General features: G+C 37.7%; 1 protein-coding gene across 1 annotated transcript in view; it reads left to right on the forward strand.

Annotated features, from left to right (window-relative positions):
* LOC111142604 (DCC netrin 1 receptor) overlaps nucleotides 1–19,964 on the forward strand; it is a 739,964-nt gene that overhangs the window by 676,726 nt on the left and 43,274 nt on the right. The window contains exons 23-24 of the mRNA XM_022495904.1: nucleotides 6,390–6,616; nucleotides 10,849–10,965. Coding sequence (XP_022351612.1) covers nucleotides 6,390–6,616; nucleotides 10,849–10,965 — 344 coding nt within the window. The remainder of the gene's footprint in view (nucleotides 1–6,389; nucleotides 6,617–10,848; nucleotides 10,966–19,964) is intronic.

Raw genomic sequence — 19,964 nt, forward strand, 5'->3', positions numbered from 1 at the left:
ATTAGGAAATGAATGAGAGAATAAATCACTCCATGAATGACTGGAAACCAAAGAATGACTGTGCTCCTGCCACTTTGATTTTTTCCTCAGCCTTCACCCAAAGTCTCTTAATATTTACTTGGCATATTTTCACAGTTTTGCTTCATATATCTTTCTCCTGTAACAGACCCATTGGCGTTCATCTCGGTCTCTTTGTTTGTAGTGTTAACAGAAGAAAAAAAGAAAAATTCTTCTCCTTCAGGATATTCCTGAGTTTTAATTTAGCTTTCTTTGATTTGACTGAGGATCCTTCCTCCTGATACCACCACCACTGAGCCTTTTAGAACAAATTAAATGATGCAGATGAAAGCAAAATCAATTCCAATCTGAGACAAAAATAAGGTTCCTTACAGAACTCTCAGAAAAATGAGAGTTTAATGTAATTAATAAAGTGAAATAAGAATCACCTTCCTGGGATCCTTCAATATCTCTTTATCTGTTGGTGCTGGAGAATGTAAATTGTCTTTGCGTTGGGTTGGGGCTCTTGAATTATACCCACTGGATTTGAAACATACTTCTGTATACTATTGGTAACAGTTTATTCAAGTTAGTGTCCACACATTTTATTCTACAATTTATCTATTTAATAATGATGTAGTTATCTGATTGATTCACTTTCCAGTTGGTAAGATCTTATTTTTATAATATAAATTAACTAACGGAAGTTAGAACCCAAGTTCTAATTCTCCACTTCTTGGATTAAATTAATGGTGTTTAATTAAACCTAAAGGAAGACCTAATCCCTGAATGTCAGTTTCCTGAAATGAGAAACAGGGCTAAATACTTTCTATCATTCGTTCTATCTTAAAACATTGAAATTCCCCATGGAATATTATCAAATTATAGAATTGTATGATAGCACTTAGCTTCAAACTAATATGAAATAAAAATAATTTTGCCTTTCTTTTTAGTTACCAACTTAATTTTTTTTACTACTTTGAAGAGAATCCCCTCTCACATTTTGAATTAATGAAATTATAGTAGAATATTATAATGTAGAAAAAATGTGTTTATGAAAGCTTAAATTAAAGGGGTTCTGTGCCTTTTAATAAAATAATAACATTTTGTTAGGCAAAATATAGAACATGTGTCACTATAAATTAGAATTTATCTATAGATACCAAAGACAAAATAGCTGACATTGAGAATATCCTGGAAATCCAAGACACATGGTTATCACATTTCTAAGGCAGCTTCCTGGGTAGATAATAAGCAACTTGTCTGAATACACTAAATTTAAATATGTAAATAAAATTCAAGGTTCACTGGATAGAGTCACCAGTTGACTAAGCCTCCTATTTGTAGATTTTAAATGTTAGTCTACATTCAAATCTTGACAAAAATAATTATCTCCACTACTGAGAGTCAAATGTTTTAAACTCTTAAATGAGGGGCACCTGGGTGGCTCAGTCAGTTAAGCATCTGCCTTGGGCTCAAGTCATGATCCCAGGGTCCTGGGATCAAGTACTGCATCGGGCTCCTTGCTCAGCAGGGAGCCTGCTTCTCCCTCTCCTTCTGCCTGCTGCTCCCCCTGCTTTTGTGCTCACTCTCTCTCTGTGTCAAAGAAATAAATAAAATCTTTAAAAATGAATAAATAATTTAAAAATCTTAAATGCAATCTACTGTAGGTTTGGTTACTTTCACTGATTTTTCAAATTTTTGACATCTTATTTGGTTTTCAGTATTCCACAGATGCAACCCATTTGGTCTTCAATATAGCTTAATTCTGCCACAGAAAATGCAGATTTATTTGAGTATCTAGAATGCATGTTCCCTAGGATTCTGGTACAACTTTTTTTGTTTTTGTGGTGGTTGTTATTGTTGTTGTTGTTGTTGTTTTGCTTTTAATAGCAGGTAGTAGAATAAAAATAATCATTATAGAGAATTAGGAGGCTGAAAACATTTGGCAGAGATTTGGATGAAAGAAGTAGACAGGTACTTATACATCCCAATATGTTTTTTCCCCCGTTAATTTGCATCATTCTTCACACTCAGTTTAGGCCTTCTTCCTTTCGAAATCTTTTGTAAATCCCCAGTAGGGCAAAGTGTCCTTGCTTCAACCTCCTAGCAGATCTTGAGCACACGTGTATCTGACCAGAAGAATTAGTACAGAGCTATTTGTCAGCCTCCTGTCAACAACTTGAACAGAGGATGCCTAAGCACAGAAGGGAATTTAATAACTTATTGCAATGTAAAAAAATAATAATTTATTACAATGTGGCAAAAGAATCTATGAGATGATAGTATTTTAGAATTTCAAAGGGTGCAGCCTTGAATGAAATGGATCCTAACCCAGTGTTGGTTTTTACCCCTTCATATCCTAATTAAAAGTGAAAAGGAAACAAACTTCTCTTAAAGTAATAGGTTATGTGCAAAGTAAGGAACAGAGAGGACAATCAAGAATCAGAGAACCCTGCAAAAAAAAAAAAATCCTTTGAAGTTGATAATGAAAAATTCTTATTATTTAATTCAAGTAATTACTATGTGCTTAGTATGTCATCTGCATGATACAAAGTAACAAATCTGATTAATGTTAACTCTTGAGCTAAAGATCTTTCTGCAATTCCTCTACTGACTTCCTGATATCACTAAAAATATTTCTGTTAGGGGCACCTGGGTGGCTCAGTGGGTTAAGCCTCTGCCTTCTGCTCAGGTCATGATCTCAGGGTCCTGGGATCAGGCCCCGCATCGGGCTCTCTGCTCAGCAGGGAGCCTGCTTCCTCCTCTCTCTCTGCCTGTCTCTCTGCCTACTTGTGATCTCTGTCTGTCAAATAAATAGATAAAATCTTTTTTTTTTTTTTTTTTTTTTTATAAATAAATAAAATCTTAAAAAAAAAAAAAATGTTTCTGTTAGAGGCAAGGCCCTCTGTGGTTTAGTTCCTGCACTTTTTCAGCTTTACCAGCTGCCAGTCCCTGTGGTTGCTCCACCCTCCCACAATGCAGAAATTCACAGTAGCCATGCCATTTTTCATTCATTCATTAAGCTCCCAATGTCTCACCTATCTTTGCATTCCTAGGGCTTACCAAATTTCTTGACACGTACTCAGTATTCTGTAAATGTTGAGGAAATATATGAATAATGTAAAACAATGGATGACATTGGACAAGTGAAAGAAACAGAATTTCCTCCAGTTTCATGAGGAAACCAATTCACACACTGGGAGCATCTGGCCAGCTCTGTAAAACAGACAGGAATCAATGCAAGATGAGTGGTAAAGAAAGAGACAAGGAAAATGATTTATATATGCTAAGATTACACTGACCTAACAGAGTCGGGAAGGCTTCCTGAAGAAGAGACGTGTCAAGAAAATCTTTAAGAGTAAGTAGTTTGAACTAAATAGTTGTGAAGGCAGTCTGGACAAAAGTAGGATGAGATGGATGAGAGAGGGTGAAAGAAAAATAGGGAGAGAGATAAGGTGGAGAGAGAACAAAACCATCAACACTTGATGATGCTGTGAACACAGAGCCTTTATTCAAGAATTCATGGGGGAGGAAGAGACCCTCGCATCCTACAGCTGTGTTTGGAAGCTGAAAGTTTACTGGTACCTGTGAGAAAAGATGCGTATAGGGAGGGATAAATATGTGACATATTCTATATCTAATACAAAAACTAAGTTTAAAATAAAAACGAGCCAAATTCACTAAGACAGTGTTTCTCAAACTTGAGGTGCCTCTGATTTCCCTTTAGGGCTGTTAAACCACAGATTGCTGGGCCTCGCCCTCTCACAAGGCTCCCACACCTGCAAGTTTCTGATCTGGGCTGGAGACTGGGAATGTGCGTTTCCAGCAGGTTCCCAGGTGTTGCTGGTCCTGGGACCTTACATACTTCAGGATCCATTGGGTCAGGTTCATCTGCATACAAATTTTGAAGATTCCAAAATTTGTGGGAGAGAGAGCTAGGGGGCCACAATGGGCAGCAGTCATTATGTCAGAGAACCAGCAGATGGACAGAAGGCTGGGATGACAATGTTCCTGCAGGTTTTAAGACAAATTTCAGGCAATTTAGTTATGAGCAGATGTCAGTTTTATTACCAACCTGCTGGATGGGCAGCTAGGCTACCACCAGTAGGGAAGGGAGGCCTCTCCAAGGTCAAAGATTTCTCTCTTGAGAAGACACGTTGTAGAGAAAACAAAAGTAGTGAGTAGATGGTGTTTCATAGAACAGATACAAAAAGGAAATAAAGTCTGTTTAGTCTTTAGATTCTTGACTGACAGCTGAGTGGATGAGTAGCTTCTCAGGAAAGGTCTTGATCTGATTAACATCCATCAGAAAAATGTGTATGCATTTCATTGAGAATGATCATTTTTTCCCCAGATGGAGGTTATACATCACAACATACAAAAAATCTCTACCTCAGTCAGGTTTGGAATTTTTTTAAATAAAATACATCTGGGGAAGCTTAGTACTGAGGTTATGGGGGCTGGTGACTGAATGAATGAATGAATGAATGAGTCATATGTGTAAATGAAAACATTCATAATTTATTTTTAGTTTCAAAGATTATTTGACACGTTTTCCCGCACAGGCTATTTAAATATTGAGTTATTATGAAAAGGTTAGCTGTCTTATCCTGGGATGGGAACTGGTACTTCTCTGTATGCAGTCTTGTAGGCACTGGGATTAAAAAGTTATTTAGCATTTTGATTTGTTAGAAAGATAACAGGGTGAAATCTACAAGTTCAAAAATGGCATTAAATTGTTCTAAGAAGTTACCAGGAGTGGATTACATAGAGAGCTGTGTGTGACTTACAGATTGTTTCCTGTGGGCAGGTGAAGTAGAAGGAAATGAATTCAGGAAACCGATGGTTAGCAGAGAGTTATTATCTTAGACTCAAGAAAATGATCTAAGGGTTATTACAGACCATTGTCTAGAGTCAGGGTGGGACTGCTGCCAGGAAATCAGCAAAAGGTAGGTAGTGGTAGGGAAAACATGAGAACAGAAAATACTGCATGATTTCTCTGCTAAACGACTCGATAAATATTAAGTCTGGCGTTCTTTGTCTTCTCTCATCAGCATGCTTCAAAAAAGACCAAAAAAAAGTAAAACAAAACAACAACGACAAAAAACAGGTCACACTACTAAATATTCATTAATTGCCTCATATGCATAAAAGTACATTTCAGCATTGGAAAACAGAGCCCCTTGCAGTGGCCTTGTACAGGTTACAGAGTTTTTGCAAACTGCTTTCTTTGGACCATTGAGCAACCATGAAAACAGTTAATCCTCAAAATGCCGTTCCTTGCAAGTTGGGAAGTAAGAAAGAGTTACTTCTCTGGGGTTCTGTAGAGGTTAGATTTTAACTATCTGAATTCTGTCTTAGAAGAGACACTATTACCCCCCCCAAAAAAAAATAATAATAGAAGCTACAGGTGGAGATTTTAAAAAGTGGAGAATTGTAAAGCAGAGGTTGAAAACTTTCTGAAAAGAGGCAAGTAGTAAATATTTGAGGTTTGGTGAGGCATGCGGGAAACCTGGTCTTTGTTACAGCTACTCAACATACTGCAGTGTGAAAACAAACGAGCTCAGTAGGATTCCAATAAAATTTTATTTACAAAATCAGGCCGTGGGCAGATTTGGTCTACAGGCCATAGTTTACTGACCCCTAGTGTAGAGAACGATGAGCAGGAATATCATGCTACTTTACTTAGCCTGTAGGGAACATTTGTATCTCACTAGCCCCCCAAAGAGACTACCACTGAAAAATGAATTTACAGTTGCTAAATTCTTACTGAGGAAAGTAAGAGATATTTGAAGCCTACTTCTAGACTGTGTTTTCTCTTCAAAGGATGGGTCCTACTGTGTTTGCATCCAGAGGCACAAGTGCTTTATTCTCCTTAGAATATCCTCGTATTACCTTTTGTCTTCAAATGGCACATTACATTATACAGCTGAGCTATAGGCTTCCTTCTAAGCCCCAATCTTGGCCGGCACAAATTCTGGCCTTTTTATTTCTATTTGCCCCTTCAAAGCAACTCCTTCATTTACCTCCTAAACAGATGTTTCAGTTAAGTACCTTATGACTAGCTCTGAAGATTGGCATCTGGCTCCATCTAACCCATTGTCACCTTGTGTGAGAATTTGTAGCTGGTGAAGCTGGAGTCAGGCACTCTCTGGCGGGCAGCCGAGCCCTTGGGGATTTAGCACCGCTGCTCTGATCATGTGGTGAAGCTCCAGGGGAGAGGAGGAAAGGCTGCCAAGACAGACCTGCCAATTCTTGGATTTCATAGGTTTCCTCCTGGGAACACTCTTGTATCCTTCTCTGCTTCTAACTTGAATTGACTGAGAAAAGAGAGCAAAGACCATTGAATAGATGCACAAACATTCACCTTCTAATTTTTTGTTCCATAGGAAGCGGGCCACCCACAGTGTTGGAAAGAGGAAGGGCAGCCAGAAGGACCTCAGGCCCCCTGATCTTTGGATACATCATGAAGAAATGGAGATGAAAAATATCGAGAAGCCATCGGGTACTGATCCTGCAGGAAGGGACTCCCCCATCCAAAGCTGTCAAGACCTCACACCAGTCAGCCACAGCCAGTCAGAAACCCAGCTGGGCAGCAAAAGCACCTCTCATTCAGGTAACTCTCCTGGGGCATCAGGACAAACCTTCCATTCTGAACCCCACGGGAAGTTTTCCACTCCCTTTTTGGTGGGGTCATCCTTCCCTTCAATCTGCGGGTCATTTACCAATCGTTAAAATAACCTGATGTCAATTTGGCTACCTAGTTTCTTTTCCATCATCCTATTACCTGCCTTTTATAATTGCAATGCCTCTTAAAACTTCTAAGAGGTAACAGGTGGTACATTTGGGAAATACTGAAATGTGAAAGCCAGATGAATTTATTGCTTTTTGTTAAATCTTGAATGAAAGCTTTGTCAAAGAAAATTTTAAGCTGTTTTACATTTTCTTAATTCCTTATGTCTATGGATAATTGTAAGTTGATTTTAAATTTGCTCTCGATTTCTTGCACTTAAAAAATCATATCAGGAACACATGGCATATGAGCACATTGATTCTTCCGTTACTTTGGCCTTGATGACTGTGACAATGAACGTTCATCCCCATGCAGTCACATTTTATGACCACTAGCCTGGCTTGGTAGAGTCTATGTGCAGGCTGTGCTGATATACAAGTGATCACAATGAAAAAGCCTACTCTTTGATGATTAGGTGTAGAACAATCCATATGCAGAAATAACCAAGAAATCTAGAAAGTGGTTGTAAGAGAGTTCATTTTCTGTTGATTCTCGTATTTTAAAAATGTTTATGGGAAGCAGAATAATCAACTCTCTTCAACACACACACACACAACCTCTTGATCTACTCATGATGTGTTTGCAGAATGAGTAGCTGTTGTTTTTAAATTGAATTAAATATTTTAGTTATTTGAATGTGTAACTGGTTTACTAGACTTTCTTAGCTTAGAGTTATTTAAACAAGGAATTCACTTACTGATTTTCTATCATTGTTGAGTGTTCTTTTTCTAGCTCTTAAAAAATATCTCAAGCAGATTCCCTAACACTTCCATCATTTTCAGTTGTTAAACTACCTTCTAGCTCTATTAAAAATTGTGATATGAAATTGAAATTAAAGTTTCTTCTTCTCTTATGGCCAGCTCACCTTTGGCTCTGAGGACTGGGGTCATAATTTGTAGTTTAAAGCCTCCAGTACCTTGAAGGGAAAGGGAGTTGTGGGGGTGGGGCAGAGGAGGGGGCACAGTCTGTTTCAGAAACCCCTTAATTCATTCCTCCTCCCATCTGTCCTTCCTAGCTGTATAGGAGGATAGGGAGGGGAGATAAAGAGAGGAAGAGGCAGAGAGGGAGGAGAGAAAGGATAGTTTGAAGTTTGGTGCTGCTTTTTGTGCACATGGGCTGTCCTCATGTGACATCCAAATTCTCTCTTGTGAAACGCAAGCAAGTATGAATTCTTTATGAGACTCTGGGGGATTCTTCCACTGGCCAATTACATGATGTGAGATGTCAAGTCAGAGCTTAACCCACTCCTACTGGGAACAGCTGTGTCAGCCTCACTATCCCCTGCTGGGTCAGCTGCATTTGAGTGAATTCCAGGAAGATGACTCAAGCTTGAGCAACTTTTCAAGGGCTCACTTGACCCAGGCCAAATGATGAGAGAGCCTGTATTCCAATCCTGGCCCTCTTTCAGTCTTGCTCTCTTTAATAACTTCTTCCTCTGTTTAAATAGACACAGGGTAGACCAGCAAGCCTGCCGCCTGAGCAGACTAATACCTGGAGAATGAATGAAAGTTGAACATTTTTTGCAAGAACCTCCACACTTTACAGATGCTTATCCTGACTGTTTTGGTTTCTAGAGGGCACCAGAAGGACAGCCTCCCAGTGGAGGTGATAGTACTGCCTCTCAGCCCTCAGAAGGTTTTACCAATTATTTCTAGGATTTCTCCTTCTTTGCATTTCCCTTTATCTTTTATACACTGAAATGACATTTTGGGACAGCCAGACTACTTTTGATCATTTAATAAGTCCTAGGAGAATCTTAACTCCAAACAGTGGCTGTTTTCTTTTTTTTATTGTGTTATGTTAGTCACCATACAAAACATCATTAAATTTTGATGTAGTGTTCCAAGATTCATTGTTTACATGTACCATCCAGTGCTCCATACAATCCGTGCCCTCCTTAATACCAGCCACCAGGCTCACCCATCCCCCCACATCCCCTCCCCTCTAAAACCCTCAGTTTGTTTCTCGGAGTCCACAGTCTCTCATGGTTCATCTCGCCCTCCAGTTTCCACCCCTTCACTGTTCCTTTCGTTCTCCTAACGTCCTCCATGCTATTCCTTATATTCCACAAATAAGTGAAACCACTTGAAAATTGATTTTCTCTGCTTGACTTGTTTCACTCAACATAATCTCCAGTCCCATCCATGTTGATGCAAATGTTGGGTATTCATCCTTTCTGATGGCTGAGTAATATTCACAATGGCTATTTTCTTTAGAATGAGAGGATGCTTTTGCCTGTCTTTATTTGAGGACCTACTTGCCAACTCTATAGTAAAAGGAAAAGCAGCTGGGTATATTTTACATTATAACCTGTATATAATATATATATAACATTATATACCCTGCTGGGTATATTTTACATTATAACAAGCGTTCTCTATACTCTCCTGGTTAAAAGAACAAAACTCCATGTCAATGAATAGTATACTCTTAAGTGCTCTTGTCTACTAGGAAACTTTAAAAATATTTTACATTTGGGGTCGACTTTCTTTTTTTGTGCATGATTTTAGGTAATCTTAGGAGGCTTAGTTCCCTCTTCTCTTTTTTGTATGGTTTTCTCAAATATTTAACTTCCCACAAACACTTTATGGCAGCAACTTGAGTTTTATCTTGGCTAGAAAATAATATTTATTTCTGTACTTTCAGGAGATTCAAAATTTGTTGCATTCTCTCTCTTTCAGTTGTGCCTTAGGTGTATAATTTGTGTAGTTTTATTGTCTTTTTGGTTTGTGTAATTCTTTGGAGGATGTGTGGACAGATTCAGATCTAGGCTATTGTCTTTATCATGGCTGTGTAGAAATTTCCCCCAACATTATTTTAAATTTTGAATTTTATCAACTACTATTTTAACCAAAAAAGAATACATTTATGTAATTTTAGATGAAAGAAAATAGTACAAAAAGTTGTGAAAAATAATACCTAAAGGAACAAAAAGGGTGTTTGCCTTTTCATCATCCCCAAATTCCTTATCCCTTTCATGAAAGGACGGCAATGTTGAGAATTTTGTTTGTAACTTTTCTATACAGATATATATGGACACATATTTATAGAGATACATAAACACACCTATATACATATGCATTATGTACAGATATATAATATATATACATATATTATGTACAGATACATATGTTTATATACAGATGCCCATACACAGAAATGTGTATGTACACAACATGCTTTTATATGTGTGTTACACACATGGGCACATACGGTGCTCTTCAGAACTTCAGTTTTATTGTTTTCAACATATACTTTTGTTAACATTTTAAATCTACACATATATTTCTTATTATTTTTGGTGATTCTGTAGTGTGGTATTTTATGGAATTGTAATAAATTTATGTAAATATACCTAGCCTTACTTTTGAAAAATATAGTTCATTCCCTGTGTTTTTATCATAAGATATAATGCCTTTGGGCTTTAAGTACTAGTTGCATAATTTGTGGTAAATTCATTCAACAAGATATCTGTGGAACTGTTAAAAATGATAAAACTGGGGCACCTGGCTGGCTCAGTCAGTAGAGCATGTGACTCTTGACCATGGGGTCACAAGTTCCAACCCCACATCGGGCATCCAGTGTACTTAAAAAAATAAAACTAAATAAATAAAATAAAATGGGTGGTGCTCATGAATATAGAAGTATGAGTGGTTTAAAATAAATAAATAAATGTTATAAAACTGACTTGACAGAGAAAGATGTTCTTAGTATTTTCCTAAGACGGTAACAAAATAGTATGTATGATGAAATGCCACTTAAGAGCAAAATATGCATGTTAATATCTGCCTTTGGACTTTCACATTTAAACACATAGGCAAACCTTGTACAGAACAAAACATGAATAATGGTTCTTTCTGAATAACAGGGTTATGGTAAATTTTATTAATGTTTGTGCAATGAGACTATATTGATTGGGTAACCAAGAAAGTAGATATAATTATTTAAAACCTCAATAAAATGAAAAAGGCATCGGTGTACCTAGCTAGAAATTATGTAAAGTATCGCAACATTGAAGAAAGGTGTGTCTCTCAGGAATATTGTTTTTCCTGTAGGTCAAGACACTGAAGAAGCAGGGAGCTCCATGTCCACTCTGGAAAGGTCGCTGGCTGCACGACGAGCCACTCGGGCCAAGCTTATGATTCCTATGGATGCCCAGTCCAACAATCCTGGTGGGTAAAGATTGGTACCACAAGGAAGAAATAGTGTTTTCTGTTTTCATCTTTTCTGTATTGAATTATCAAAAATATTTAGAGTTTTAGAAAGGAAATCTTGCTTTTCATAATTCCCTTTCTCTGCCTCCTAATTTGATCCTTCTTCTGTTTCTCCTATTTCAATAAATGGTACTACGGTTCATCCATTTATTTTTGTTCAAAACTGTAGTTTCATGCTCTTTTATCCAAATTTCATCACATCCCAAATTAAATCTATCATCAGTCTTTTTTTTTAAGATTTTATTTATTTATTTGACAGACAGAGATCACAACTAGGCAGAGAGGCAGGCAGAGACAGAATGAGGGCCAAGCAGGCTCCCTGCTGAGCAGAGAGCCTGAAGTGGGGCTTGATCCCAGGACCCTGGGATCATGACCTGACCTGAAGGCAGAGGCTTTAACCCACTGAGCCACCCAGGTGCCCCAATGCATCAGTTTTTCAGATCCCTTAATACAAGGGATTAAGAGGCTTTAACCCACTGAGCCACCCAGGAACCCCAATCATCAATCTTATAGCTCTTGCTTACAATACCTGTCCCAAATCCAACCTTCCCATCTCTACGGCTCTGCCCTAAACTATGCCACCACCAACTATTTCAGATTATAGACTATAGCTCTAAGCTTGTAACTAGTCTCTTTTCTTTAGTTCTTTCCCCTATAGTAAGTTATCTACAGAACAGCCTTACAATGTGTGAATTAGATCATGTCACTCCTCTTAACTTCCCATCATATGTAGAATGAAATCCATGATTTTACCATGTCCTACAGGCCCATGTGATAAAACTTCTGGACACATCCCTCACTTCATCTCCTGCTACTAGTCTAATCCATTTCAGCCTTGTAGCCTTCCTCTCTGTTCTTTGGATCATAGCACACATTCAAACTCACTTGCTGTTCTCTTTCCCTGGAATTTCTTTTCATAGGTATTTACATGGCTTTTTCTTAATTTCATTCAAGTCTGTGTTCAATGGCCACCACCACAGGTGTTCCCTGACCATTGTCTAACACAGCATTTTGGGTCACTCTCTGTTCTATTTATTCTGCTTAATTTTTCTTTATTAATGTGGATGACCATCATGCTTGCATTTTTGTGTTTGCTTATTTATTATGTGTTCCCCATATTGTAAAGTCTGTGAGAGTAGAGATTTTGCCTCTTTGATCACCTCGTATCTTTGGGGACCCTGGGTGGCTCGGTTGGTTAAGTGTCTACCTTCGGCTCAGGTCATGATTGCAGGGTCCTGGGATTGAGTCGTGTATCGGGGTCTCTGCTCAATGGAGTGTCTGCTTCTCTCTCTATCCCTTCTCCCTGCTAGTGATCTCTCTCTCACACACACACTCTGTCTCTCAAATAAATATATAAAATATTAAAACAAACAAACAAAAAAAACACACCTCATATCCTCAGTGCTCAGGACAGAGCCTGGCACAATTGGGAGGCTCCAGTGGAGACAAATTAGGTGAATGAATTAATAGCTGCTTCTTTCTACTTTACTAGATACCATGTTTCCTCCATGCTCTAATAGAGCTCTCAGTCTTACTCTAATAAGCACAAAATTTTTTAGGGAATTTGTAATGAATTCCAACTGTTCAGCTCATGGGTTAGATATAATTATTATGCCTATTTCACTAATAAGAGAACTGAGGCTTAGAAACTTTAAGTACCTAGCTTTTAGTCATACAGCAACTAAGTGGCAGAACCAGAATTTGGACTCAGAAGGTCTGGCTTCAGAGTTCTGAGCTCCTAATCACTAAGCTCCCTGCTGTACTACTCTGTGAAGCCATTGTCCTTCTTTCATTCTTTTTACTACATAAAGAGGCACTGTAACCCTCCAACTACTTTCCTCTTATAACAAAGTTCTGTATGTGCTAATCTTCTATAGCTTTCTTCTTAAAAATCATTGTGCTTCATGTGTCAACTAACTCAAATTAAAAAAAAAAAATCTTCCATGGACCTTTATGTCCCATGCATAACTTCCTTATCCAGTAAGTTCCCATAAATTGTTGATTTGATTTTTCTTCCACAATGTCTTTTCAATCCCTGGCTACCTTCCTATTCCCCAGAGTCAAATATTAATTCTCTTCTTCATGACCTCACATCTGAATTGTCAAACAGCTTCATAATGAGTCTTAGGCCTTTCTAACATCTTCCAGACGGCTATGTATCCTGCTTCTTAGATATCTTACTAAAACAACTTAAATACGGCATTCATTCTATAAATTTTTGCAAAGGCTCCCCATTGTCTGTCAAGAAAAAACAACCACAAACCACTGAGCATCTCACATCTGAAACTACATTTCTAGTTTCCTGTTGCTATGCCTACATGGATGGATGGATGGATGGATGGATGGATAGATAGATAGATAGATAATAGATAGATAGATATAGAAAGATATACAGATATATCTGAGACTTCTGTCAGGCTAGACTAATTGCCAGTCCATAAATATAATTGCCCTTTCTTTGTTTTTTTCCCTCTGAACATTGCTCTCCTTTTGGAATGACTCATTGGCTCTCTATCTAACAAAGTTGTATGCATCACTCTCAAAGTGATACTCTCATAAATTCTTTCTTCTGAATGTTATATCCAGAAATGATGGCTTCCTTTCTCATGTTTGAATAACATTTCTTTCTACTGCATTTGTGGCATTAATTATAGATAGTGCTGCCTCATATGCTTAGGTATTCAAGTCCAAATCTTTCCTCTTCTAACAGATTGTGAATTACTTCATGATAGGGAAGGAATGTATCTAATTCATCTTCACATTCATACATTGTATAGCTCAATACTAACACAAAATTGGTGCTTGCTAAATATCTGTCAAATGACTGAATGAATAAGTAAATGCTTTATAAGAATGCCTTGTATTTGTAACACACGAGTTTAGGGAACTTTTTTTTTAATTGGTTACAGTTAGAAAATCTTCTAATAAGATTTTATGATATATTAAGGGCAATTAAAATTATTTTCATTAAATAGGAAATGAAATAATGAGCTTAGAAAGTAGGAAAAACGAAATGAAATCTAACAAATATTGAGAATTTCTGAATATTATTCACTTGCTAAATACCTTGCCAATTACTATTTCATTAAGTCCTCATACTATTATCATATAGTAAGATTATCCTGATTTTGCAGACAGCAAAGAAAGACTCAGATAGCTTACTGACTCACCAGGAGATACCTGGGCAACCTCTGAACTTCTATGAGATACTGCTTTCTCAAGTATAAGGATGCCTTGAATGCCTTGTATTATTTGTATCCTTTTTTTTTTTTTTAAAGATTTTTTTGACAATAGCACCTCCAGTTTACAAACAGGCAAACTAAGATTCTGAGAGTATGAACCCAAAACCTGGGCTTGATCTGGCTACCACACTGTGCTGCCTTATGTTGTCACCTGGATCTCTGGGCTGCTCTATTTTCTTGCCTAAAACAACAAACCTTTTCTTATTCCTAGAGTCTTACTCTACATGAATGGGGGCCCTGAAATGACCAGCAATTAATTTTGCTGTTATTTTTTTAAATTATCATATACTATGGGCATATTATTTTAAACAGTTAAATAGCTTTGCAAAATGTATAAGGACTTTGTAACCCAGCGACCCTGTTCTTATACCTATTTTGCTCTTGGGCATCTACCCAGCAGAAAAACATACTATGTTCATCAAAAGACACATACAAGAATGTGTGTGCAGTCCTTCTCCTCATGTTACATCTTTACTACATTGTAAGATATTCACACAGTGGGGTGCCATGCATCATTCAACGAACTAAAATGCAGCAAACAATAAGTTGTAAGACAGAAACTTAGCATATCTGTGTGATTCAACTTATGTAAAATTTAAAAAGTGGCAAAATGATCTATGGGGTTAGAATTCTGAAGAAGAGTTATTCTTGATGGGAAGCGATTAGTGAGTGACCAGAAGAGAACAGGGAAAACTTCTGATAATGTTCTATTTCATCCACTGGATATGGTTACAAGGCATTTCACTTTGGAAAGTCACTGAGCACTACTTTGGATATTCTAGGTTTCCAGTACATATATTATACTTAAATAAAACTACAATAAGAAATGAAGAATTGATAGAAAATACATCTTTTGAAATAACTTTGTCACATTATATTCTTTGTCATCTCCAAGCTCTGTGTTGGCAAAACTCGATCTAATGAAAGGAAATTACTTCAATGTATAATCAAAGTTGATTTTAAAATAAATTCTTCAGCTTTCTGATAAATAAAATAAGCTCTTTGCAACTGGCATGAAGGATGGGCTTTAGATAGTTCTGCTGAACAAATTGTAGATCTCTATCTTGGCAGAGCAATGACTGCATGCAGAATAGAAGATGCATTTTCTGATGGCCCCACTTGCGGTTCTTTAGATTTATCGAGTCATATCTGTCAAGTCTTGTATAAACCACATCACAGCACCATGCTGATTTCTAGTCACGTGTATGAAGATGTTTGCTGTTCCACTTAAGAATCATTAGTTTTGTAAGACTATTTTTCCTCTCTTCCTTGACATTTCTCATCATGATCTATAAACTCTAAATTAGCAGATCAAATATAGACTATCTGAAGTGGTTTTTCATTTTTTTCAAATCCATAGGGAGATGTATTTAATTTCATTGGAGTGCAAAAATCTGTTTATTTGTCTAAGATAATGTCAGCTTATTGGTTGAAAACATGATGTGGCATATGTGACTTCTTACCCCTAAACACATTTCACAGTTAAATAAGCTAATGCTTGTGAGAAGCGTACCAGCTCAGAACACAGGCAAGAGAACCCAGGTATTTTGATTTTAGGATCCAGTGCATTTTGTTGTAAAATGGTGGCAAAAACTGACTATTTTTACAATGGCCAGAAGAATTATACTACATATGAAATTACTTATAAGAAATCAGGAGCACCAAGTCAAACTTTCCTGAATTTGTAACAGCTATATAAGGGTCAGATGCTCGGTTTCCAGGAATCAGACTCTGAGACAGAATTTCAAATCAGGCAAATTATTAGCAAGTGCTTTCTGGAATAATACCTGAGAGGGTAAAGGATGCAGGATTGGGAGGAGGGAGAAACGGAATTGGTGGTGCAGTTTAATGGGGACTTCAGCTGACCCCACAGGTTTTTCTACTGATGGATCGTCCTTCAGAGTTGTCTCAAAGGAGACTTCTGGACTTTGTCTCCAATGATGCAGGCTACCCCCAATGTGGGGGTATAATCCTGGGTGAGCAACTTCTTTGGCTAAGAGCCATTTCTGGAAAGATGTAGATTTACTTACATTTCTAGTATTTTCTTACTTGATGGAATATACGTATTTGTTCGACCTTGGATCCCCTTTCCATTTTCAACTTGTGTTTCCTTGTGGAAAATGCTGGAAGAGAGGAGGGGAATCAGAACTAGGAGAGATTTGGATTGAAGCAGATGGCCTTTAAGATCACATGAGTTAAAAAGAATTCTGATAATTTAATGTATGAGAGTTTATTAGGCAGAATTTTCTTGAATTTCATTTTTTTCCCTACATCTTTGAGGGAAAAAATATAATATCAGATCTTAAAGGAAAAAGAAGTCTCAAAAAAGTGGCCTGAAGCATCTAGTAAAAAGACTGAGGCAAAGGAAGGCATACAGTTTTTCTTTTTTGATAGCTTAGGAACTGCTTATGACTACTGGTTTGGGGCTTTCTAGAGCATTTACTGTGAAAGCCAACTCTTTCTTTCCCCCCCCATTCCCACCATCTGCTTTAGTCACTTGATTGCAAAACTCAAACGATGGGTTGGAGAAGCTATTAAGAAGTGAAATAAAGCTGCATGAGAAAAAGCAGATTTTAAAAACCAGAGTTTTGTTGGCTTGAGGCATTGTGCTACCAGAAGGCCATCTTGTACCCACATATGAGGATACTTGTAACCTCTGAAACATTTGCTTCTAAGTCAGAATCCTTGTATGAGCCTTGAATTCATGGTGTAAGAAGCCAGTATCCTAAAACTGGTCCCTGCTTAACAGATTCTAGAACTGGGCAATCATTCCATCACCCTGCAGGCCCTGTGAATGCCCACATCTGACCAAGAGTGCTTTTCTTAGAAATAATGAGTGCAAACAACTGTTCTAGGACCATTGTAAACACCAACACATACAAGTTTTCAACTACTCAGAACGATGGGAGCAGTGGCAAGAAAGAGAAAGTTAAAAGCTCATTTAAATTTGCGTTAGAAATGAGGTCATTGTCTAATATGTTTGTGACTCCAAATAATAATTTGATCATTACTTTATTAAGAGCAGTATTTGTTCTTTGACTCTTGAATGGCATACTTCATTCTTCTTCTTACTATGAGTTTCTGCAGGAGGTAGTATTTTTATGTTTCTCTCTAGGTCCCACAGTGCTGTGTAAATGGCTTTGCAGAGCAGTTGTTAATGAATGAGAGTTGAAAACCCAGAGGTTCTTTCTTCATAGTTCCATAAACAAATGACTTGTTAAATAAAATTAATTGATTGGTAATTCCACTGGATTAGCAAAATCAGCAGGTCAGTAGGATTGTGCAGACAAAGTCAAGATATGGCTTTTAAGCTCAAAAGGGTGCCTCTGGGAGTGTGCAGTTGTGTTTTTAGGGAGGATTTTGCAAGGCAAAAAAATGGTTTATCAGAGGTACATAAATAATTAGAATATTTCTGATGAAGAACTGGTAAAGGTAAAAAATTTTGGGTGGTGGAGTACAAAAGAAATACAAAGATAGCTTTTGGAAAAGCTTCCTAGAGCAGTATGAAAAATAAGAATACCTTGCTTTTTAAGGTTTGTGTCACCTAATTTTTTTCTAATTCCTGATGTCTTAGAGATTTCTACAACAAAATATCGTATCTTTTATACCAAGACCTTTCTCATCTGAGTAAGTCTTTTGGGCAGCCTGGGGTAACTTATAAAAGACTAAAGCATGTCTTGAGAAAGTCAGGGATCTGAAGAAAAGGGACCAGTGTGGTGATTCAAGCTCATCTCAAAGAATTCCTTCAGACCCAGATCAGAGGCTCCCTTTCCTGTGGTCTCATCTTCTGTCTGATGCTCATGGTATCAACATGTACACTTGAATGTTTACTATTTCAGATTTCCAGACTTCTAGCCATAACTTGTTGAAGAAAATCTCAGTTGAAAAAGGTCAGACAGAAGGGAGCAAGGCTGAAGGATCCACTAAAGGTTTCCAAGTCCCCTGTTAACAGTGTCCTCCCTCTGATCTTGGTACATCCTCATGGCCACCCTGTGGGGACAGTGGTCTGGTCACTTCCACATCACACCTCATCTCCGGGCTGACAAGGTCTAAATAAATGAGGCCTTCCCTTAGCTCATGAAGGACAGAACAAAAATCTGGTAATTCTACCAACCTAGATTTTGTTTTATAATCATAATTTCAGTTATTTTCCCCTGCCGGGGAAGAATTTTCCTGTCCAATCTCAAAAATCTTAGCATCACATTTCCCTCAGGTTCAAATTTGAGTTAAAACCTACCATTTAAGGGTGTCTGGGTGGCTCAGTTGATTAAGCATCTGCCTTTGGTTCAAGTCATGATCCCAGGGTCCTGGGATCAAGTTCTGCATCAGGCTCCCTGCCCAGCAGGGAGCCTGCTTCTCCCTCTTCCTCTGCCCTTCCCTTTCTTCTGCTTGTGCTCTCTCTCTGAGACAAGTAAATAAATAAAATCTTTAAAAAAAAATAAAAGAGTAAGGGAGAGGACAATCTTTTACTTCTTATGTCTTTTATTTCATATCAGAAAACCAATTTTAATGAATGCTTTCATATAACAATGTCATTGTTCAGAGAACAAAGGTTTTTTTTTTTACTTTTTAATTTAAATTCAATTTAATTAACATAGACTGCATTATTAGTTTCAGAGGTAGAATTTAGTGATTCGTCAGTTGCATATAACACCCAGTGCTCATTACTTCAAGTACCCTCCTTAATGCCCTCACCCAGTTACCCCATCATTCCACACACCTCCCCTCCAGCAACCCTCAGTTTGTTTCCTATAATTAAGAGTCTCTTATGGTTTGCCTCCCTCTGTTTTCATCTTATTTTATTTTTCCTTCCTTTCTCCAGTGTCCATCTGTTTTGCTTCTTAAATTCCACTTGGGAGTAAAATCGTATGGTATTTGTCTTTCTCTGGCTGACTTATTTCACTTAGCATAATACCCTCTGGTTCCATCCACTTTGTTGCAAATGGCAAGATTTCATTCTTTTTGATGGCTGAGTAATATTCCATTGTAGATATACCACATCTTCTCTAACCATTCATGTGTTGATGGACATCTAGGTTCTTTCCATATTTTGGCTATTATGGACATTGCTACTATAAACATTGGGGTGCAGGAGCTGTTTCAGATCACTATGTTTGTATCCTTTCAATAAATACTTAGTAGTGCAATTGTTGGGTAATAGGGTAGCTCTATTTTTAACTTTCTGTGGCATCCCCATAGTGTTTTCCAGAGTGGCTGCATCAGTTTGCATTCCCACCAACAGTACATCAGTTTCTCTGCAACCTCACCAACATTTGTTGTTTCTTGAGTTGTTCATTTTAGCCATTCTGACTGATGGGATGGGATGTGATGTGATGTGATGTGATGTGATGTGATGTGATGTGATAGTGCACTGTGGTATCTTATTGTGGTTTTGATTTGTATTACCCTGATGCCAAGTAATACTGAGCATTTTCCATGTGTCTGTTGGCCATTTGTGTATCTTCTTTGTTTACCTGATTTTGAAAAGTGGAGTTTCTTCTGCATTTGTGCTGCATTCCATTGGTCACCAGACCAACCCTGGTGAAATGTGTCAGGGAACTCCACAAGGATGTGAATACCATGCAGTGGGACTCTATCACAGGCATCTCAGATCTTGGCTGTAACTAGATCATGAACCCAGGTAGTTTGACCTCAGTGCTTGGGCTCTTTACCACAATGTTGAGATAACTACAGAGCACACATTTGTGAATATTC

This window comes from Enhydra lutris, unplaced genomic scaffold (genome assembly GCF_002288905.1).
Source record: "Enhydra lutris kenyoni isolate GAN:26980312 unplaced genomic scaffold, ASM228890v2 scaffoldscaffold8, whole genome shotgun sequence".
NCBI lineage: Eukaryota > Metazoa > Chordata > Mammalia > Carnivora > Mustelidae > Enhydra > Enhydra lutris.